This window comes from Falco cherrug, chromosome 9 (assembly GCF_023634085.1).
Source record: "Falco cherrug isolate bFalChe1 chromosome 9, bFalChe1.pri, whole genome shotgun sequence".
Taxonomy (NCBI): Eukaryota; Metazoa; Chordata; class Aves; order Falconiformes; family Falconidae; genus Falco; species Falco cherrug.
This window is the reverse complement of record NC_073705.1, coordinates 4,404,262-4,427,441: the sequence shown is the minus strand read 5'-3', so window position 1 is coordinate 4,427,441 and position 23,180 is coordinate 4,404,262. Positions and strand designations below refer to the sequence as shown.

The 23,180-nt window shown below is 46.3% G+C and overlaps 1 protein-coding gene and 1 long non-coding RNA gene across 4 annotated transcripts in view; one reads left to right on the top strand and one right to left on the bottom strand.

Moving 5' to 3' along the window:
- Positions 1–620: 620 nt before the first annotated feature.
- LOC102049650 (broad substrate specificity ATP-binding cassette transporter ABCG2-like) lies at positions 621–21,217 on the bottom strand. Of its 2 annotated transcripts, none has more exons than XM_027808758.2 (16): positions 21,068–21,217; positions 17,576–17,859; positions 16,940–16,999; positions 15,541–15,655; positions 13,020–13,172; positions 12,112–12,269; positions 10,858–11,009; positions 8,980–9,096; positions 7,878–8,143; positions 7,245–7,327; positions 6,786–6,875; positions 5,395–5,519; positions 4,874–5,028; positions 3,348–3,437; positions 2,010–2,122; positions 621–1,102 (listed from the first exon to the last, which is right to left on the bottom strand). In XM_027808758.2, the coding sequence occupies exons 2-16, from the start codon at positions 17,857–17,859 to the stop codon at positions 955–957; spliced, it is 2,109 nt and encodes a 702-aa protein (XP_027664559.1). In that variant the 5' UTR covers positions 21,068–21,217; the 3' UTR covers positions 621–954. The 2 variants fall into 2 exon arrangements, with proteins under 2 accessions (XP_027664559.1, XP_055575769.1); XM_055719794.1 differs by lacking the exon at positions 21,068–21,217 and adding an exon at positions 20,052–20,264.
- Positions 18,429–23,180, top strand: part of LOC114016493 (uncharacterized) — a 15,098-nt gene continuing 10,346 nt past the window's right edge. For both annotated transcript variants that reach the window (XR_008733781.1, XR_008733780.1), the window contains exons 1-2: positions 18,429–19,983; positions 22,918–23,049. This is a non-coding gene — a long non-coding RNA (uncharacterized LOC114016493). The remainder of the gene's footprint in view (positions 19,984–22,917; positions 23,050–23,180) is intronic.

Genomic DNA, 23,180 nt, shown 5'->3' with positions numbered 1-23,180 from the left:
CTTGCACCTGAGGGTCTTGATGCAGCTTAAAAACAGCTCTGCTTTTGCTAGTGGTGTGGAGACAACTGCCAACACGCTGTACTCTGTCCTGGGGCAGCTGTGCTTAAGTGTTGCTGTAGTTGCCACAGCAATGTCTACAGGGTTTTTTTAGTCCATACTGTTAGTAGCACTATATATAGATAGTGCAGCTAAGCATTAAGTCTGTTAAAAAGATTTGCCGTTGCTAAGCCTACAAATATTTATTTAAAAAAAAAAAAAAAGGGGGGGGTGTTTACTCCCCTCCTTTGAAGTAGTAAATATATTTTGGGAGGGGGGTATTGTTTCAGTTGCTGTGGTGGGGTTTTTTTACAGTACAACAGTATATATTTCTCACTCTTCTCACATGAGCTGCCTTACACCACTGCTGTTCACTTTTTAATCAAGCAAAAGTTGTTTCTACAAATAGCTTCCATTGAGAAGCTACTAGAAGTATAACTGTTCTTGCTTGATAAGAAGCACTTGTTCCCTGTACTGACTTCAAACGCATCTCCAACATGCTGTGAATGGTCTCTGGCTCTCTGATGATCAATGCCTAAACGCCATCATCACCTTATACCATTTGTGATGGAGAAGCTCACATGTTTCAAAAGAAAATGCTTCCCTTTTATATAGGAAATGTTCAGTTGGCCACAGAAGAATAATGCTTTACAATATATAGTTCAATATGTACTTAAGGAATTATGAGAATTATATTCTCTTACCAAAAAATCACTTATGCAATGTACATTCATGCATTTCTTCTTAGAAATCAAAATCATACAACCATGCAGAGATAATGCTCCAGAAACAAGGGGACAGGGTTCCCATCTAAAGTCCAGTGAAGTCAGTTGAAATCTTTTGGCAATCTCCAGCAGGCCCTAACAAGCTTTGCAGTTCCAAGACCAGAGAAGCTGCAGGGCAAGGCAACACAGGAGCCTATGTGAACTTTCTCATAAACCGGAGTTTTGCATAGGCAACAATAAGGAAGATAACAGTCATACAGAAGAGAGCCACTATGTTTTCCCACATTTCCCAGCTGGTAGGTGAGATTCCTTGGCTGCACAGGTATGCTTCACCAGAACACCTGCAGAAAAGCATGGGACAGAAGTTGGTATTACTATGTGGTGCATGTCTTCAGGTGTCCTGTTCCACAAAGATCCTTCTCCCCTCAATTCTGCAAAACAGGTGCCAAAAATATAGTAACTTCATAATCTATCACTAAAAAAAGCTTAAGGGACAAACCTAGATCTCTGGTTGTCATAGTTTTTCAGTAGTATCCTAATTGTTTATAGATAGCTGGCAATTTATGAGTAAGCCTCAGAACCACATTAAACCGTGGTAAGTACAAAAGCATTAGTTTCACACAGCAGTCACTGGGTATCCATAGCAGGAGTTTGGGGTCCAAAAGCTGTGGAAACAGTGCTCTAGCACTGTTCCTGCAATAACCTGAGTTTTCCAGCCCTCCAGCATGTGTCATGAAATACATGCGTTGCTACAGCTTAAGGTATCAGTAGTCAAAGAGTATTTCAAATGGGGCAATAGCACTAGGAAGATAGCTTGGCGCTCTGCTGTATCTACAGAGAGCTTAGTATTTATGAACAAGCTCTGAGGGGCAGGCATGATCGCAGGTTTGCTGCATCCCTACAACTTTGTAGCTGCCCACACATTGCATTTCTATTGCTAAGTGACCCTGGGCTTCTTTAAAAAAAGAAGACAACCAAACTGATAAGCCAGGGCTAGGCTATCAAAAACAAAATTTAATGTAGCTCATCTGCCTATTTTTAGGAGTAAAGTTTCATCCCTACTTCACTCTTGGATAATTATGAACTTTTACTATATAATCCTAAAATACATTATTTTGGGATATACTGTTGAGACTGGCCTGTGAGTGGTTATTCTGTGAATAATACAGAGATCTGAAATAGTCAGACTTCTCTTTAGGCAAGCCATCACAGTTCAGGCCCAAGAACCACCATGAGTTAAAGACTTACATTTCTCCTGAAATACTGGGGGAACAAATGCCTGCATCTCTTGCAGATACTGTAACATTTGGATGCTTCTCACCACAGAAGTAGAGATCTCTGAACTCATTCACTTGAAGAGCCTAGGGAAAGAGGTAGTCATCAGATCTTTAGAATTAGTGATTTGAGGTGCTAAAACTGAAACACTTCAAAGGAACTTCATTATTAAAAGACACGTATCACCATTCTTGTATATGTTCCTTTTTATTTTGAAGCTCTTAATCACCATCTTTCTGAGAAACTGCTCCAGGTTCTACATGCAGGATGGTTTGGTGTCTGAGTCTTTGCCTTCAAAGTTACAGTTCAGTGATTTAGCTACAGGTTTCTGTCTTGCCAGCCACAAGTTCCTGTTCATCCACTTTCATCTGGGTCAGTTTGCTGACTCAGAAAACCATGTGGCTGCTGCTGACACCTCAGCACCAGCACACTGAAGCAGATGGCAGTATCAGCCAAGGCAAGAGGGAAAGAGTTCCCTTGCACTGGCATCCTGGGCTAAGTGCAGTCTCAGGCGACACTCCCATGTTCAGCAACACTGATAAAATATCTCAGTGATACACTAACAGGGGAGGGTCTCACATCTCCCCCTTTCTTGATCCTACCCTTCTCTCCCACTGCTGGTCAACATGGTCCTGCCCACACCAACCTGCACCAGCTCTGGCATTCATTTCACTCATTTTTACTCAAAGGTAAGAAACTATTCCTCCCAAATAGGACTGGCAAGGATGAAGACAGGAGATGGAAGCACAACCCTTACCAGTGACCAGTGGTGACCTGCTATGTCTAGTTAGTGTGTTTCAAACAGCTGCACCCTTTGCTTTCTGGTACCCCAGCTCCTTATTCAGAAATGGCAGTAAGTCATACTTCACTTAGAGGAAGCCACGCTGAAGACTGAGACACCTGAGCACTATGGCAAATCCTTTAACCAGCTGGACAGTCATTAACTTGAGACTGGCCACTCACACAGCAGTCTCTGGGAGAGGCTATACAATATTTGACTTTATTCTAAACCATAGGGATCAACTATTCAGGCTAGAAAACTAGCATCTCATGGACAGCTCACTCTGCTGCTTGTACAACCAGCACTAATTTTGTGGCACTGAGGATTTGCTCAGTCTCTGAGACTTCCACCTCTCACACTGAGATTAACTTTTGCTTCCTTTTGGGGGTTGGCTAGTTTGTCTTTTACCACGTTCATGCAAGAAAGAAACCAAATCTAACTTTTGAGGTAACTAATTCATACTCAAAAGTCTCCAGGAAGCAACAATGTGCCTACATTACTCACAGGGGCCGACGCTACCTTCTACTCACAGTGAGGCCGTATCGTGGGATGCTGAAGTACTTGAGCCAGTTCAGCCAGCCCATTACGGAAGGGAGGTTTACTAAGAGGCCTGAAAAGATCTGAAATAGAACAGAAGAGACTCAGAGTCACAGACTGTGGTTTTACTGCAAACAACGCCACTCCTGCACAGCTAGAGGTGCAGTGGTATATAGATGGGCCTCCTACTGCTGTTAGGCCTGTGCCTACAGGCACAAGGTCAAACCAAACCTCACAGCAGCCCCAGCCAGCTGGCCCAACGGCACACCCAAGTACTCCAGCTGAACTGCTAGCAACGAGGTCACAAAGGTTTTCTACATCCACACGTGAGTTAAGTATGTATGCTAACAACTTCTTACTCTGGAGGACTGTATCCTATGGTAGAGTTAACCAGAGGCTAAAAAAGGATGACTGGGAGGTGAAGTGGAGAAACAAGAAGAAAACCATAGGGAGCCTTAGAGACTGTTACCGTTTCAGCTTTCTCCTCTGACCTGCACCTTTTACCTGTGCTCCCTCCTGCCTGGAACAAGGCTTGCTCTTTTACTTCTTAGTACAACTGGACTTCACAGCTAAACATTATGCAAAAGTGTTTTTGTGCTAACCCTGCTGTCTTTTCAGGATGTGCATGTGCCATTCCTTATATACTGTGACTTAACTCAACGTACATCAGCTGCTTGTCATTATGCATGCACATTTCTCACTCGCAGCAAGCATTTGATGCAAGACACTACCACTTAGCTTACTGCAAAAGCAGGTTAAGCTGCAAATCAAATAAGGGATGCGCTGTGGGCTCAGAATAGGTACACAGGCAGCTACCAGGAATCACCTGATAGGAGGTACTTTTTGCTCTAAGGTAACTTGATAGGCCTCACAGTCAAGAATTTTCATCACTGACATTACGGCTTTGAAAAAAACTTCACATCACTCATCTGTGTCGTCAAAATTCCTCTCTCTCTCACTTGCTCTCTTCCTCAGAAGTCCTTGAAGAAGAGTATTGAAGTAATTTCTGGAACCCAAGGGCAATACTGAATTAAAATAAAGGGAGAGTATGCTCCTGCTAATCCCACTGGGCAACAAAAATTAATGCAATAAAATCAATCTATCTAAAGTTTATTTCAAGATTTTTTTCCTTTTAATTGATCTAGTTGATTGCTTAGATTTCTAATGCTGGAAATGCAAGATTTTAAAAAAAAACAAACAGTTTTTGTAAGGACAATTTAAAAAAAATAATTTCTTTTCGGGGGGCGGGGTGTGGGGAGGGGTATTTACAACGTTTGCAAAAGCTCTGGTGGCATCACACCTACAGAACTGCACCTGAGCAATGATTTGTACCCTACATTACAAGTTGGCAGAAGTACATCTTTGGCTGTAGTGACAATAAAATCACAGGCATGGGGTTGACATGCTACTGGACTGTGGATTCTCAGCCTGCTTAGAGCTGGCTCAACCCAGTCCTGTCAGCCTATCTCCGCTGCTCCTCACCTCCACCAAAGGAGCACACACATCCTTATATACTTACAAGCATCAGGACAAAACAAATAGTGATGAGCAGATTGGCCACAGCTACCACATCCATCCCAGCACTGATAGCCAGAGACATGGCTGTGGCAGTGTAGGACACCAGTACCAGGGTCAGCATGAAGAAGAAGAACCGGCCTGTAACAGCTTGGTATCCTGTCAAAAAACAGAAAGGGAAAAATGCAGCAAACCACCAAATTATCGATCGCAGGGCAGTACCCTTGGACTCCTACACAAGACAGGGGAAGCAGGAAGAAAGACCAAGTCTGGAGCTGGCAGGAACTATGCATGCTCTAAAGGCCCAAAGAGCATTACCAAAAGATGTGGTCAGACAGGTCCCTGTCTTAGATTGCTGGTTTCTTTGCCCCTGCCCCAGAGTCCTCCAAAGTTGTGATGCCAAGCACTTAAATCAGTTGCAGGTTCAATGAGTTTCATGTTATAGATACAGGAACTGAACTCTGGCAAATCAGAAATCAAATGTGTTAGAAGGTGGCAAGTTCAACAGAAGCATCAATTCTTTACCAATCATCCAGTAGCTGATGCATGAGAATATGATGGCTGGAGCAGTTCTCATGGGCAGCAAATCTCCTATCATCAAGGCCAGGAAGTAGGCAGACACACGGTAATATCCACTGGTGTACTGATGGCTGTGAGGACAGGGAGGAGGGGAGTTGTACAGGTTCAGAGGTTCCGCATGAAATGTCTGGTTTATCCTGATTCAGTTTCCGTTCTCTCTACCACTGAACTTCTCTATATGCAAGCTGCTTATTTTCCCACTTTGTAAAGTCAGAGCTGATCTATCTCATGGGCCCTGCAGTTATACTGAGAGCCCTCCGAGGAAAGTGAATGGAAGGCTGTGTGACTGCTAAGTAACATACTAGAAAAAATGCTCCTGAATCTCTTTTCAAAGACAATGATCCTTAACACAAGGACCTGGGAAAGTATTAAGACTGCTATTAACCAGAGGAACACTTCATCCACAGCTAACTCATACAGCTACTTCCAGGGGAGAAGGAATGACACCCAACAATGGGAAAACACCTTTAAGACATCAGCTCACCTCTGGTTTACAAGGCAATTAAATATCATTACGATTGTTTTGCTGCTTAATGGGGCTTATGAAAAGATGCTTTAATTGGTGAGGTGCCAAAATCCCTGTTGACACAGCTGGTAAACTAAGCTGGTAAGCAGGGCAGACTGGCAAGGGATTCACTCCTGAGCAGCTGTTAGATTGCTCTGACCAGTCTTCAGTCAGACATGCACATTCCAGGCACAAATTCCCTAATTCTTCTTTACTGCATAGGATCAGTCTCTTGCCCTTTTATCCCATGAGCTGGAGACTATTCCAAACTACACTTTCAACACATATGTGTATGCATGTAGTGTGTATATAATATATACATGCATTTATATACATATGCACACATACAAACACACATAGAGAGATGCACTTGATTATTATGGAGCTCTTGCAAGCCAGCCAGCAGCCCTCTTCATCTAAGCATCCCTTGCGAAGCTTGTCCAAAAACTCTCCCTTCATCTTTGCACAGTCTTACCACCTTAGGACCACAGTAAGACAGCGTTTCAACCCTGTCAGCAAGAGGGCAGGCAGGATTCACTGTCTACAGGATTCACGTGCAGACTTCAGAATCAGCTGTTACCAAAAGTGGGTAGGAAACACACTTCTAACTGTGACATAGCAAGCGAGTAAAAGCATTTTATTTCTCCCCTACTTCCCCACGTCTTAGCATTTCAGCTTCCTGCTCTACAGACCAATTCAACATTACTATTACAATCTGATGTTGCAAGGGAACAATCAAGTCTTTGGTGGAAACCATTTTGTTTAGCCTGTAAGATACATCCTTGCCGCCTCACTCCTGAGTATGAGACAGTCTAAGTGCCTCACTACTTACACAAACAGTTTCTTGTGTCTGATAAACAGCTCAATTGCAGAGACACTGGAAAAACACTGGTTTGTGGTAACAAAAAACAAGGATCCAACCCTAGAAGGCAAAACACAACAGTCAAAAAGTGAGGAAACAGTCTAGATTAACACTGGCAGCCTCAGACATCATACCATCAAGCCAATGCTTTTCTGTCTCTGTCCATAGAATAGAAATATTTAATTGTGCTCCTGTAGATCTTAGCTGTGAAAAACAGGTTTACACTTTTCACACCTCCTTTGTACATATGTACAAGCCTGACAGAACTGTGGTCCCTTTAGGACCTCCAGCAAAACCATGCTGCAGTGCACTGAGGCTTGCGAACCCAACACTCCTTTGTGGTCCAAGTGGATCTCAAGGCCTTCCCTGTGGCTGGAACCTGTCTGCTACAGATAGAAAAATGAGCAAAGCTGCGGCTTTCCAACTTACCGGTTCTGAATGCCACTTCGATCCAACTTTACACCAAAAAAGATAGCACCCACAACCAAAGCAAGAATTACGGTCACTGCAATCTAGAAATGGAAAGAAGAAAGGGAAAAGGGAATCCTTCAGATAAGTAAATAGGGACAAACTTATTATTAAGGCACATGTAAGGTTTAAGACTCACACCTGCCTAAAACCGCTGTTGTGAGTCAATGTATACCTATGACACACACAGTTAAAGGCATTATGGCAAATTTTCAAAGTTTATCCTCTTCAGTTTTCTCCTTCCTCTGGTCAGGATAGTTTAGTAGAAGCACACTCAAAAGAATAACCCAGCTTAAAATGTCAAGTGAGGCACAAAATTAATGCCACCCTAAAAGCTCCCCATGTAAACCAGAGAACGGAGCATTTCCCCCACTCCCCAATTTTCAGTGCAATAGCTCTTGTGCTAAACTAAAACAGAGGTGTTTTTTTCAAAGGCGACAAAGGTAGCTGGGCATCTCGCTCCACTGAAGTGGCAGTGGTACAGGACTTCCCTGCTTCCCTAGCTGCCTTTGAAAACAAAAGTCTGTCCTATAAACTGCAGATTGCAGGACTGGGACCAGAGGGAGTCTGAGACTTTTAGCAGTTGTTACGTACTTGTGCAATGGAAGCCTGTGGGTTTCTGATGAGGTTTTTCAGGGAACACTTGGACACCCAGTACAGCTGGGTGACAAATCCATTTGCATAGGTAATCTCATGCCCCTGCTTGGATACTCTCTGCTTGCTTCCCCGTTCAAGCTCTACTTTCACCAGTGCTTCCTTTGTGCCCCGATACAGGCTGGAGTTGAGATATTTCTGGTGCAGCACATCTACCACACTGCTGTCCACGTTATCTTCTGCCACTCCATCTTCACTGCTCATCTCTGAGTGAGAAAGACAAGATATGGCTCGTGATTCTCAATGAACCCTGCCTTCAGATATGGCCCATCAACATGCTCAGCCAACCTTAGCGGCTGAATAAAAAAAGCATGAATGGCCAGAGAATTTGAATTGTTCAAGCTTTAGCTCTGAGCTTAAGAGGCTAGCTTGAATGAGAGGGTTCCCCAGTTTTTAATCAAACCTAGCTAATCTGCCTGTTCTTTGTGGCACAAAAAGTACCATATTCTTAGAATGAGGAACCAGAAAACCTGTGCTTCACTGAATTTTGGGGAAAAAAAAAATCAATGTTTGCTCTGATCCATTTCCCCATCCCCAAAAAGCACCATTACGAAAACTGTTCCCTTATAATCCTTCAGTCATGGATATGCTATAGCATCCCCAAACAAGTATTTCCCAACATTTCACTTGCCGGATTGTAAGCAAGTCTGTTCTTTAATCTAGTTCCAATCTTTCTCACTGCCCTGTAAATCCCTTACTCATTAGTCTATCTACTCTGTCTTCTCTGCAGCAGCCTCTTGTGTGACTGAAAACTTCTGTCTTCTGTCAGCTGTCTCTTGAGACTAAGCAATTCTAGTTTTTCAGTTTTTCCCACACAGGTTTTGTAAATTACTGATATTTATCATTGCTCTCCTATATTACTACAGGAGAAAAAAAATACCTTTTAAAAATTTTAAAGCAAAGTGTATCTATTAGCAGGAAAAACAAAAAGATAATGAAGTATCCTTAGACTGGAAGAAATGCAGAGAATGAAAGCCTGCCATCACCATATACAACTTCCCTTCTACACCAGCCAACAGTGGATTTCTCATTCACAATTTACCTTTCCCTGTGTTCACAGGTCTGTGATCTTCCTTGCTTGCTGCCACAGCAGTTGAATCACCATTTATGATATCAAGGAAGAAGTCAGCTGGATTGTTGAAGGGTTCACACTCATATCCTTAAGAAAAACAAACCCAAAACCCACACATGCAACATCTTGGTATTGCACAGAGCAAAGCTTGGAAGGTCAGGTCTAATACTGCAGTGCTCTTCCACAACCCTGTTACAAGAAAACTTCACTGTTTTCCATAAACATTACTTTACAGCAGTAGAATGGACAGGATTTAGGAGGTGGTGAATCTGAGGTATCTATAGAGAACTTCAGAGTCTCTTCTCCTCACCTGAAATTAGTGGAGAATAAATCTGTAACTTGCTTCTACAGAGCTCAGCATGGATAACTCCTGCCTCCTTCCCAGTGCTGTTCTACATGCTACTCTGAAAGACACACAGTTCCTCAGTAGAGGCTGCTGGATGTCTGCTCTAGAGCCACAGATGCTTGCTCTAGAAGCCAACTCTTGTCTGTGTTTTTTGTCACAAGGAAGAGGAAGGGCTGTCCAGGAGTGGCTTCTTATGATATGGTTCTAGCTATGGGACGAGAAAAGAGGAAAAAAAAAAGCAAAGATGCTTATTCTATAGCATTCCTGTGAGAAAGGAAGTGAGGTGGGATACTGAGAGGAGAAGTAGAAGTGGCATGCATGGCCAGCAGGACCAGGGCAATGCCTGTCCACCTGTACTCAGCACCACCAAGGTCACACCTCAAATGCTGTCTCCAGCTGTGGGCCCCTCGCTGCCAGAGGGATGCAGAGGGGCTGGAGCATGCCCAGAGCTGGGCAGTGGGTCTGGGGCACCAGTGTAATGGGGGGCAGCTGGGGGGGTTCAGCCAGGAGAGGAGGGGGCTCAGGGGGAACCTTCTCCCTCCCTACAACTGCCTGACAGGGGCTGTAGGCAGGGGGGTTGGTGTCTTCTCCCAGGGAGCAAGGGACAGGACAAGAGGGAACAGCCTCAAGCTGCACCAGGGGAGGTTTAGATTGGATATTAGGAAAAATTTCTTCACTGAAAGGGTGGTCAAGAACTGGACCAGGCTGCCCAGGGAGGCGGTGGAGTCACCATCCCTGGAGGTGTTTAAAAAAACACGTAGATCCGCAGGTGGTACTTAGGGACATAGTTTAGTGATGGACTTGGCAGTCCTGGGTTAACAGTTAGACTTGGTGATCTTAAAGGTCTTCTCCAACCTAAATGATCCTATGATTCTAAGTAGTGAATAGTTAAAGCATCTCCCTTAAAGCCAGGGAAAGCTTACAATCCAGTATGTCCATGGCTGCATTCAAGCTAGACTGGAAATTCACTCCACATTCTCTGTCCAGTCAGAAACCTTCACCCTGCTTACTTGGAGAGGGACCAGCCACCCAACAGTGCAATTATTAACCCATCTTAAGACACACCATTATTTTGTCCTCTCTGTTGCCCACCTGCGTTTAGACTACAGCAGATTCTTAGACCAGCCCCTACAGATTGCTGCCCACCTGCAGGCTGTGGTTCAAAACCCACTGGGTCCACCACCCAGGCCTGGTAAAACTACAAGCATCATCTTGTCTGTTGTACATCATGCTTCTGAATGTCCAAGCAATTCTGATGTTTTGTCCTGATGCAAGGCAAAACAAAGCCAGGAGAAAGCCATGCTCTGTTGTCTGAAAAATTTCAGTTTTATCATTTTGTCTGTTCCCTGTTCTAACATAGCACTGTCCAGACTGCACGTGTACAGCCTCTAGCACCCTAGTGATAAAACAGCACACGACTATTAACCAGTGCTAGGGTAAGAATCTGCCCACAGATTAAACTCATTAGCCAGTTGCCTTTGCTCTTAGCACAGAAGACTTACCAATAGAATTAAAGTACTCTAGGGCCTGCTTTGCAGGCCCATGGTACAGCACCTTTCCCAAAGCTAGTAACGTCAGACTGTCAAACAGCTTGAATATGGAATAGCGGGGCTGATGGATGGAAAATACGATGGTTCGTCCTCTTCTTGAGAGCCTGAAATAGAAATAAAACACCTCTCAAATACACCACATTTTGCATTTCAGAAAGGTCATGTTACCCAAGTGAAAATTAAGTATTGAAATCCAAGGCAAATACTTGTCAATTTCTCAAGGTCTCAGAAAAGGTGTAGTTCCCTTCTCTGTCACTGTGTCAGATGCTGCCTGCAAGACCTTAAAGACAGCACCCCTCATTACAGCAGGCCGTCATTGCAGTCCAGGTAGACAAAGCATTACGCTGTCTGTAGCTAGCAAACGTTGAGGCCACAGCTGTGCATGAACCCTCCTTACATGTTTTCTATACCAGGCTTCAACTTGACTAACAGGAACAGCCCTACTGCACTCAATGGCAGTACCAGGCTTTACATACCAGGCTGTGGAAGTCTGGCCAGCTGAGATTTCTTTTAGCTGTTCTATTGAAGACTTAGTCTCTAGAAAAGTCAAAACTAGTTTTGTTTCAGGCTTGTCAGATGGTCTTTCAAGTAGGCTTTAGCACTGATGCCCAACAAGTATCCTTGCTGCTTAAAGACCACTATCCAGACAGAAGAGCTAAATGTTGTCGCCCCCGCAAAACCAGACATGCTACAAACCCAGGAGGAGGGTCAGAAACCCTTTCTCATTAAATAAGCCTCGTCTGGTCCTCTTTGTACCAGAAGACAATTCATCTCCAAAACCTAGGAGATGAAGGTAAACACTGAGAGTAATTTGCAAGTGAAGTCTGGTCTGAGTTCAAGCCTGCTGCCAGAGCAGAGGAAGAGACATTTTAATAGACTTATCTGGAAGGCCAAGAAATTACGATTACAAGGCCTGACCTCCCAGCCCACCCCTCTTTGGGCCAAAGGGAAGCTGCCCAAGCTGCCTCTGCATTTTGGGCTCCAACCCACTGCTCGCTGTGGAAAGATTCCCATCAATTTCAAAAGGCTTTAGACAAGACCCAAATGAATAATTTGCTACCACATCTGAATCTATTTGTCTAGCTGCTTTTTTTTTTTTTTTTTTAAAAAAAGACCACTGTAGCTACTTAGTCATAACAGCATTCCTTTTTCTACTGATGAGCTGACAACAAAATTGAAGCAGAGCCCTGAAGAACTGACTCTTACTTCTTTAAGAGGATGAGAACTGCATTGGCTGTGCTAGCATCAAGGCCAGTTGTTGGTTCATCCAGAAAAAGGACTGGTGGCTCTGTGATGAGCTCCATTCCAATGTTGGTTCTCTTCCGTTCCCCTCCAGACACTCCCCGGATCAATTCGGTTCCTACCTACAAGCAGAAGAAATCAGATATTTGCAACAGGGCCTGGTCAGTGCATGTCCTGGAACTCAAGGCACTCTGCACCCAGAAGCCCTTTTCATTTTCAGAGTCCCAGTAGTGAACTCCACAGCCAGCAGAGGATGATGGGCCTGACTTAATATGAGGGACTGTGTAGCAGTAGCAGAGCCCAATTTTCAGAGGTTCCAGGCACCTTATGATTTCAAAGAACAAGGATGACACTGACAAACAAGAGTCAGAATGAGGCCGCAGCAGTCAGAGGTGGTATTGGTGTTCAGGGATGCCTCTTGTTGGTAGCTTGTCTGCTGCTCAAGAGTAGTGTAAGTAATGTAGAAGTAAGAGTAAAACTGCTGCTGGCAGGAACAAGCTCTGCACAGAACTTCTCCATCACAGTCCAGATTTCCATCCCTCACAACTTTCAGCACTGTAAAAACATTTCCATCTTGTCCCACAAAGCCAGAAAGCGACTGAGCAGCTTTCCAAGGTGCAATGACTAGGCAACCTTTTTCCCCCTCTGAACTTAAACATGCTGGACGTGGACCAAAATCTTCCCCTTTTAGTAAGAAATACACATACCTCTTTCCAAGTTACCTTCTGAGCTGGAGACTGATGTGCAGTATGGTTTAGTCAGGCTCCTGCTTAACTTAGTGTAGCTGCACTATATATGCATACTGCCCAGAGCTGAGCAGTTCAGTTTCCAGGGGTAGTATGATTTCCAAGAAAGATATTCTCACTGCTCACCTTAGCATCAGCCACTTTGCTTAATCCCAGCTCACTGATTATCTGGGTGACTCGCTCTTCCTTCTCTTTAATGCTGATGGAGCTGGGGAGTCGCAGGGCAGCAGAGAAGTGCAGGTTCTCCCTCACCGTCATTGTGCCCATGACAACATCATCCTGAAAGTAGCATAAATGGACAGCTGGAAAACCTCCTTCTCAGTTAGCTAACTGGGCACCAGAGTCCCTGGAGTGGCAGCTGCTGGATAAACTGTTTGTGGACCACAGTGGAAACTGAACTGAGGGACAAAAACTTGCTTCAAAACTTACAAGACATGAAATTCAAGGTCGTTCAGTAGCAGTCAAAGGGAGAATGCAGCTCTTCAGCTCCCAGCTAACACCAAGCCTCACCTCAGCCTGCCTTCAAACCCACAAGTTCAAGTGCAGACAATGCCATTTTATACCGCAAGTGCATTTTCCTTATCAGCCAAAGGGAGGCAGAGCAGGCAGCTGGTTTTGTAAAGAGTTAAGCCTCTGCCAGTCCAGCTGAGGTCCACAGACATTGCCAGTGCTCAGTGTTCAAGGCAGAGGGGAGTCACCAAAGTCAGCTCTGCTCGAGGTTACAAGCCATTATCTTGTGGTGGTCCAGAGCACCTGCCAAGTTCAGCTGCCAACAAGGAGTTCTCCCCAGCTCCTCGCTGGCAGCAGCTCCTCCGAGAAACAAGAACATTTCACCAAGTTGCTCCTGATTTTTTCCATGTCTCAACTATCTATAACTCCTGGGCACGAGACCTTACTCTAAGGCCTAGCCCTTTAGAAAAGCTTCAGCTGTCATGTGCGTTTTGAGTAAGAATCAAACCTATCCAGCTGATGAACATCTGGGCAGCCTACACCAACCTGTAACAACCATGAGCCAGAGTTGATGTCACGTCTGTCCAGAGCTCCATGCCTCCCCATCATCCCTGCTATGACAATAGAGACAATTCTGCATCCCATCTTATGACAGGAGAAGGGCTGCAACACCGGGCAACTGCTGAGAAAAGATGCCTGTTAATCGGCCACCTTTCGAATCTTGTGCCATTTTGGAAGACCCAGCCACTAAGCTCCAGGGCAGCAGATTCTTGCCTGCTTTGGGACTCTTTCCACATCCGATGCAGTTGATAAGCAGCACAAAGGACATGCCAGCCAGTCACATTTGGTACTGGAGTTAAGAGAGGAAGACTGAACGTGCTGCTCTGCTAGAAGTATGTGACAGATTGCTCGGGGTGTAGTGTTATGATAAACTGACTTTGCTGCCAAAGCTGGTTTAGGAATTTCCTGCTGTCACCTCCCTCCCCACACACCCTCAGTCTCTCACTCCAGCTTCCCATTCTCCACCCTCAGATCCACCAATACAACTGCTGGGTCACCACATTGGAAACTAAACTGTAAATAAATTATGATTCTAATTTTAATTAAATTAAAATTACCCTAGTACCAAACAGAGGCATGACACCTTCACTTGCAAGGCATAAGTGGAGAGACCAACAGCAGTTTTATAGGGATAACACATGACTTAGCACGTGTGTATGCTCACCTGCAGAAAACTGACCCTCTAAGTATGTATGTATTTAGGTCCTAAGTGTTGTCTGTAGTCTTGGGCCATCTTTGTTGATCTAGGGAGTATTGCACAGGGGCGGGAGGGGAACGAGACCATTTAATGTCTCACCTGGCTGCCTATCATTTGAAGGTAAAGTTTGGTTGCTTTCAACATTGGAGAGACAGATGTCTCAAACTGGGACCACTTGCAAGAAGCTTCCTGGCCATTCATGAAACACTGATGATTTGGGGATCTTTGACCTGCAGGACCAAGACTCAGCATCAGTCTCATCACATGCACTCTCCCAGAGCCCCATAGCTGGCAGATCTCAGAAAAGCTGCCTGCTTCACATCTGTCTGCAGTCAGAAGCCTGGATGGTTTCCAGATTTGGCTGCTCATATGGCTGCCAAGAATCCCCTTCTCCTCAGCTCCCCCAGGGCTTTGAGGGTCTATTATTGGTCCAGGCCTCCACCCACTTCCGCAGATTCAGCTGGCTTTTCCTGTCTCAGAGTGGAACGAAGCTCTGTCCCAGCCAGCCAGAATCAGAGGAAGAACAGCAGGGACCTATTAACTTCCTAGAATTATTGTCTGATAGCTTGAAGGTACTTCGGCCAGCTAGAACTGCTTTTGAGTTTTACAACAAGAGATTTTGGGTGTTGCAGGTTTTTTCCTTGCTTTTTTATGTTTTTTAAACTCTTGCTAGTACTTCAGGGAAGAGCCCAAAGAACAAATCACAGTAGCCCAGTGGTTTGGGCATCTCTGGTAAGACAAACACCTCTGTGATTAACTTAGTTGGAGCAACAGATTGCTCCCAGAAAAATACTAAATACTGTAATGTTTATAAAGTTATCAAACTAGACTTGGTAGGGATCACTGAAAATTACCTAACCTAGTAGTTCAAGCTTTGCTCATCTTATGTGCTCTTCCCTCCCAAGGGATCCCAGGCTGCCACTGAAGGCAGTTACTCACCTGCACAACATACCCCGAGATGCACTTGAAATTTGGAGGTTGTGGAATGCCATCTATAAGCACTTCTCCAGACAGGCCTGCTGGGTCCTTTCTGGCAGCCAGCACATCTAGGAGACTTCAGACAAACACCAGGCATTAGGTTTTGCCACAACAGCTGCTTTTACCTTTGACTAAGTACCACCAGTCAGGACCACAGTTACAGCCTGCTCACGGGGCAAACCAAAGGGCACAGAAATGGGCTTCCTCTGCTCGAGGGCTTTAGCTCTTTGTACAGAAAATCTGGTGTAGAACACAGGATTTCCCAGCACAAGGTGTGCCACAGCAGTATGGTAGTATACAGACCTTCACAATTCACAGCAGCCAACCCCCTACAGACATAAATTCAGTCTCCGTATGAACAGCTAACCTCAAATACACAGACACAAAAGCACCCTGCCAAGTAGCTGCAGCCTGCTTTCCAGCCAGGGGAGCACAAAAATAACTACTTTGATCTCAAGGATATTAATCCAAATGGGTATAAACAAGACTAGCGTTAAGATTAATTATGTAAAGAAATTTTCTTTTCAAGTATCACTGAGTTGTCCTAACTGCCAATGCAGAGGCCAGCCTGTCTGCTAGCTAAGTAAACACCACCCTGATGAAGTGCTGTTCTTGAAAACACCCTGATTAGCCAGCAGTCTCCTTACAGAGAGGAAGATCAAGGGTCATCACAAAGACACATCTTGTGTGAACCCTGGCCGTATCTGCCAGTCTCTGACATTCTCAAAGGCAGAGAGTGACAAAGAGCTCTCTTACCGTGGTTATATGTGAGAGAAAACAGCATCAAAACTGGCTGGAGACAGTCTGCAGGGTATTTCTCTGTGCTTTCACCCGAAGAACTCCAGCACCCCCCCACCAGGCCACAGCCAAGCTGGGGTGAGGATCCAGAGCATCCTATAGACTGACATTACACCATAAGCCTGTCAGTTTTCAGAGAGGGGTTTGGCCTAACACCTTCAAGGAAATCTTGCTGCAGTGACTTCACAGGGGATGACATCTCTCCTGCCCCAAGGGAGCTCACATCCCCTCCCCACCCCATTACAGGTACAGGACAGAGCCTACACCTGAGCTCCAGTCACCCCAGTTCAGCCTGGTATCTTAACTCAGGCCACCACCAAAGGTACTTGCAGTCACCTATTGACCCCCAATTGGAGCAGATGAGGAGTTGTGACACCACTGCAGGGGAAGAACTCCAGCAGAACTGACAGAGGGACACAAGGTCAAACTGCATCACCAGATTTCTCGCAGGCATGCAAAGGTCTGAGCCTGCAGATCCCTCACATCTCCCCCAGCCCTCAGAACCCCAAATCCTCTTTGAGCAGCTGCCTGTCCATTTGAAGGAGCAAAAGAAAGTACTCACGAAGATTTGCCACTCCCTGTTGGCCCGAGAATAGCATTCAAGCCCGGCTTCATAATGCCACTGGAAGAAGGAAAGAGTTATTTCCAAATGGAGGCCTGTTCACATGCATCTCATTGCAGAGGTAAGGTGTGAACAAAATGCTGTTGAAAGGAAAACTTAAGAGATTGTTAAAAACTTTTCCTTAAATCTGAAATCAATAAGTATTTTTCCTTTCTTGTCCCAGACTGCCAGTCAGAACACAACCAGATCCGGGCATAAAAAGCAATCTACAAAAGACAGAAATTGTCTTCCCTGCTGAGCTGAGTCTTGAAAAGGAGAAACAACTGCTCTCTGCTGCTCATTTCCTCTGACTGCAGCTTGAACCATAGTTAAGGGAACCCTCAGCTCTTCTGGCAGAAGAGGTCACACAAGTTTGGTCCTAACTTGCTCAGATCAATAACTGAAACTGTTCCAGCTATATCCCAGCTATTTTGCCTAGAAGCAAATTACAAAGGGCTCACATGAAACTGCAGGCTGGCAGGAGAACAGTCATTTCTTTACCAGCACAGCTGGATCTGGAAGGTGGCATTGGGGTCACTGATTCACAGCGGCAGATTAATACCTGCCCTCTGGTATTTCATTTACGCAAGAACTTACTAAACATTGTGAAGGATCTTCTTGTCCACAGTTTTCCGTTTACAGAGGAATCCACTGGACTGCTTGACAGAGTACTCGATATTATGGAAACTCACAACAGAGCCCCGAGGGTATCGGAGGGACTCTCGTGTTGGAAGAGAACGTTGGAAATTGTCTGCTCCTTCCTGTTCTCCAACAGAAATAATGCTGTGATCAAACGTGTCTGCCATCGTGTCCTTCTTACACAGGTTAAGCTCCACTGCATGAAGTTTTTTGAGGTCACTGTTGTTTTGAGCAGTTTCCATCTGTTGAGACAAAGAACACAAAAACATGCAGCAAGGGAGACATGCCAGCAAAGATTTTTGCAGAAAGTGTCTTGGAAAAACAAGTTCACACACACTGCACCAATCCTTACATGTGCCAAGTTCCCAAAAAGATGGACATCCTCATTGGAAGATATCCAGTAGTCCCCAATGGCATAGAAACCCACAGATCTAGAACAATACACATAGCCTTTAAGAACGAAGTACATGTGTTCTTGAAGTGATACTAACTGAAAGAGCATCTAACGAGGTAAAAACTAAGCCTGTCAGTGATGGTCACCATCTTGCTCAGCACAGTGGGGACTACAAATGCAAGGTGCTACCACTTCAGCTAAAGCACCCCTTCTTCAGGTGTAACACGCTTACCCTGCCTCATACCCCCACAAAGTCAGCAGAGAAAACAGATTAATGAATCTGTATGAAGAATCACAGGAAGAAAAACAGTTGTGCTTATGAAAACGAAGGCCAGTCACATGCACCTAGTTTGCTGGCACAAGGTCGTGTCAGAGATACCGATATGATCAAAAGAAAAATTAGACGTGCTGCTTACTGTGCTTCAGTCACACCAGTATCAAGACACTTCACAACTACACTTAGGAAAAGCAATTTGGATTTGTCCACAGCCACCATTTACCCTGAAGAACAGCAGGAGCTCCCCCTCCCACAGGGAGGGATGTGGGACATGCCACAGTAAGAAAAAACACGGTACAAACTGGTACGTTAAGGAAAATTAACTGTAGTATGTATTCGTAATCACAAAGTTATAAAACATTCTGGCTCATGCAGACAAGCTGCCTCTGTAGCTCTGGAGTACCTGGAGGCAGGATATGTGAACAGCAAAGGGAGAAACTGTTCTCCCCATCCATGCATCGGAGCCTACATTGTAGGAAATACGTCATTATGGGTATGACCATTAGTACTCACTGATTCACATCTTAGTCGCAGCAACAGAGCTCTCTGGTCAAGGGGCTGCATCCCTTTCTGTTGCTGTAACTGATGGAGACCAAGTTTGGATCCCTTTACTCATTTAAAAAAAAGTTTAAAGTTCTTGCCTTGATGTTGCATGTGAAGAACTTGGAAATCCTGCAGGCCCCAAACTCTGCAGCCTGTGCAAGGCCTGAGCATAACTTGCACCCTGCCTTTCAGCCAGGTGCCCTTGCAGCCATAAACTTTCCTGTCCCCTTTCCAGGGATTTACAGCAAGGAAGAGAGGAACTACTACATGCCTCTTCTAGAAATTGAACATTACAGACAGAGTAACACAAGTTAGTCTAATCATTTACTTCCCTTCTACCTACTGACATGAGGGTGTTCGTTGGAAAGCTAAAGATCTACCGTGATGTTGCACAAAACCAAGCTGGTTACCAGGCCAACTAAGAGAGCAAGGACAGAGACCTGTCCAGGAAGCTGTCTGTTGCTACTTACCTGGCTTTTGTGGGAAGGTAGATACATCCCACCAATCACCCTTTTCCCACCATCTTCACTTCTTTCCTCCCAGGACCGAGAGGCTGATAACCAGCAGGACCAACAATATTCACCACCGTGGGAGTACTGGATTTCTCAGGGACAGAGAAGGTCAGCCTTTTAAGAAACTGGAACTACAAGAGCCAGATTTAAAGAAATAGGAATTGCCCTTTCCTCTCTGCCTCTTTCTAAAGTTCAAGAAGCTATAGCAGATTTTTTTTTCCTGCACAAGTGAAATTAAAGTGGCCGGGAGAAGGAAGGGTTGTTTAACTTGGATACAAGCTGAACTCTAAGGCTGGTGACCCCTGGGAAAGCCTTGCTAAGGCAAAACAAGAGAGGATGTGCTGGTTACATCAGCAAGAGAAGGCTTATATGTTTGGAAGGTTGCACAACAGAACAGAAGGAAAAAACCAGAATGGTCAGGATGACAGTGACACAAGGGTCAAAGACTCAGTTAGACTTTTGAACATTTGGCTGCCTCGTATAGCTCACATCTGTTTGCAAAGGTTCTGCAGTTTACAGCACCATAAACCCTTCCACACGAGCTTTTGAAAGCTGCTGAGGAGCACCGGCAAGCCACACCACTGCCGCGGGTGCGCGCAGGGCTGGCAGGCGGGTGGGAAAAGCTCCGTAGAGGCTACAGGTAGGGTCGGACTGAGAGCCCCCAGCTCCCGCCACCCAGCCGCCCGGCCACCCGCCCAGCGCCGTTACCTCCCGGCTGCCGCTGCGCTGGCGGCGGCGAAGCTCTAGCGGCGGCGCTGCCTCGGCGGCGTTTTGTAAGCGGCTGCGGGCGGCGGGTTACATAAACCGGCGGCGAGGAGCGCCCGGCACTGCCCCGCGAGGGGCGCCGGCAGCGAGGGAGCCCCGCTCCGCCAGGCAGCGCGGCACAGCCCCGCCCCCGCCCCGGCCCCGGCTGCGCGACCCCTGGCGCGGCGGCGCTGCGGGAGGCGGCTCCGCGCGCCCCGACGGCCCCGACGGCGCTAGCTCCGCGGTGGCTGCGCGACGGAGCCCCCGTGCGCCGGGGCGCCGAGCACTGCCCCCGTCACCCCGCCCTCCCGGGGCGGGGAGAGCAGGGGTCGGGGGAAGGTCTCCCGTTGAAAATACGGGTACAAAGGGGTACAGCTGGGGCGGGGGGGGAGGTAGCACCCCACCCCTGCGCTCACGCCTTCTGGAATGGTCGTCACACCCAGGGGTGGGTCCCATCCGGCTCGGTGCGCTGGGGGTAGAGGCGGCCGCGGGAGCACCCCGGGGTGGCACTGCCGCACTCGTTCTCACCCCCCAGAGGCGGAGTGCCTTCCGGGGGTCTCCCCGCCGGCCGCGGCAGGCTGCGGGAGCCACCCCTCGCCCATCGGGCTGCCCCTCCCTGCTCCCAGCTAGGAGCATGTGTGAGCACAGGAAGATCGGATTCCCTTTGGTTTGTTGTCGGGGCCTCTCCTCAGCCTCCTGTTCCCAAGCACTATTGTCTTTATAAAGAAGCTCACTCTCCCCAGGCTCCTTGGTGTTCTGAAGGCAGGAAACACCCACTTTTACAGTTTATAAATACGATTTATAGAAGAGCTGTCAAGTCACCACATCGACTGCCTCTGGTCTGACTGCCCTCTGCAGTTCTGTACGCCATTGCTGTTTTCTAACACCACCCCTTGCTAGATCAATGTAAGGCTCTGCTAAGACAAAGGGTACCTCTAGCTACCCAGTCGATACCAATAATAAAAACTCCAAAGGCTCACCTATCCCCTTTCCAACACCTGCCTCCCTCCTGGTGTGCTGAGGCACTTGATGCCGTTGATGCACCAGGCAGAAGACATGTCTCGTGCAGCTGTGTAACTCTACAGGGCTGACAGGAGTCCAGAGCAGGTGGGATTATGAGGGTATTGGAATAGCCTTGAGGATTTGTCAGGAGAGCAAGGTTTGCCGTAGGTACGCCCAAGGATCAGGCTTGCTGAATAAGAATATTATCTCCAGTCACTCTGTGGGCCAGAAGGGGACCTGTGTTCCTGTTTCATTTGTGATTTCGCTTCTGCTTTCGAGGAAAATCTGCCTACATTGAAGACTTTTGTCCTAGTGTATCATCAAGCATGCTCATCTCTCTGTCTCCAAGCATATTTCAACCTTATATACTCACTACCCCTCAACGTGCTGCAGTGACAATCCACTTGCGTACTTAGTACAATGAGGACAAAAAGCCTTTGTGCTTGGGAGCAGAGGTGTTTTCTGAGTTATGAACCTGCCACTCCACATAGCACCTGAAGGAGCACGATTAAAGGTTCACGTTCCTCTTGATAGTTCCAGTTGCGCAACTGCTCCTGAGACAGAGGTGATGGGTCCCTCCATGCTGGTAATTTCAGGAAACTGCTTCTCCCACACTTCATGGAATGGAAAAACCACTTCTCTGCCACTTGTGCCTAAGCACATCCAGATAGCCAGGAAATAGACGGAGACCCAAGACACGGGGAGGAACGAGATCAGCCAGCTACAGCATCTGGCTGGAGGCTCTGGCTTTCCTCTAGCCCATTCTTTAAGCAACAGTTTTCTGGGCTTCTTCAAGGGCCTTTTGACCTTCAGCCTGTTTCATCTCCCACCCCAGCTGGGAGTATTTTTCAACTGTATCATTTTACTGATCCAGTTGATCTAGCCCATGCTGTTGCTGAGGGAGAGTTCTGCCAACATGGGTAGAAAACAGTGGCCAGGGCTGTGGTTCTTTAAGATGAACACTCCTAACAAGCCTGAGGAGAGCCTGGTGCTAGGCACTGGACTTTTCTCTCACCGCAGCACTCTGTAGGTTGGTGGGTGCCAGTGCTGCTTCGTGCTGCTCATCCACAGAGAGGGTTGTTTGCCTTGTAAACTGTCAGACTTTACTTCTGATTAAAGGATGTGGTCTTTACAGAAAGACAACAAAGGTGTTAGTCAGCCCAGCATAAAGGTCTAGCAAGCACCAAGCTACAAAGCCCGATTTTTTTTTTACTGAGTGACTTTAAACAAATAATGCTACAAGCATTGCCTTGATAACACTGTGATAGCAAGGCAAAAGCATCTTGGTCATGTTTCAGATCTCATGCAGGTTTTAGCACAGGTCTGGGGTCTTTGCTCTTGCACTGTAGGCCCTGCTGCCTTGAGCCTCTGATCTGGCTGCCACCACAGGGCCGTAGGGCTGGAGACACCTTGTTACTGTCCTGGGCATGGGGGAAAGGACCTCGCAGAAAGTGAGGCTTTGAGGCTTTGAGGACTCCTCCCAAAAAGTGTCATTCTCTTTTGCAGCCAATTTGAACATTACTCCTTCCCTATGGGTTCTGGTCACACTAGACATGTCCAGCACACAGAGTGGATAAAAAGTTACTGAGGACTATGAGTTCCACTCTCTGCTCAAGGTCCTGGTCCCTTCTCCCCGTCTTCTGGCAGTCATCTGCATTCTACAGCATCACAAAAACATCTGTTTGAAGGGGGTACTGAGGGTTCCTTCTAGTCCAGCTTTCCACACAGGCTGAGACTTACGACCACCACTTGATCAAGTCAGACATGGCTTTACCTAGCGGAATTGCCAGACACAAAATTTCCAGAACTGTTTCTCCACTGCTTTCAGGATGCTGCTTTCATTGCCCTGAGGATCCAAGGTGTTTCTTAATTCTGCCCAATGCTGAATTTCATAAAGCTCATAAAATATCATCCAGGAAGAGAGTGCATGAGAAATATGCTCAGAAGGAACTGCGTGCTGGTGAGTCCTACTACTGCCTTCTACTGAATGCAGCAAGAAGCAGATCCCAATGCTCCCTATACAAAAGCAGCTCTGAGATCAGTACAGAAGACAGCAATATCAGACACAGTGCGTGACTGAGAATATTTCCT

What these genes read in the sequence shown, in the direction of transcription:
- LOC102049650 (XM_027808758.2), bottom strand. Translation starts at nt 17,859, where the DNA reads ATGGAAACTGCTCAAAACAACAGTGACCTCAAAAAACTTCATGCAGTG. An exon ending in CACAGGCTTCCATTGCACAA is followed by an intron (nt 7,328 to 7,877) that starts GTACGTAACAAC and finishes TTCCATTTCTAG; the next exon opens with ATTGCAGTGACCGTAATTCT. An exon ending in CCCAGTATTTCAGGAGAAAT is followed by an intron (nt 1,103 to 2,009) that starts GTAAGTCTTTAA and finishes GCTTTTCTGCAG; the next exon opens with GTGTTCTGGTGAAGCATACC.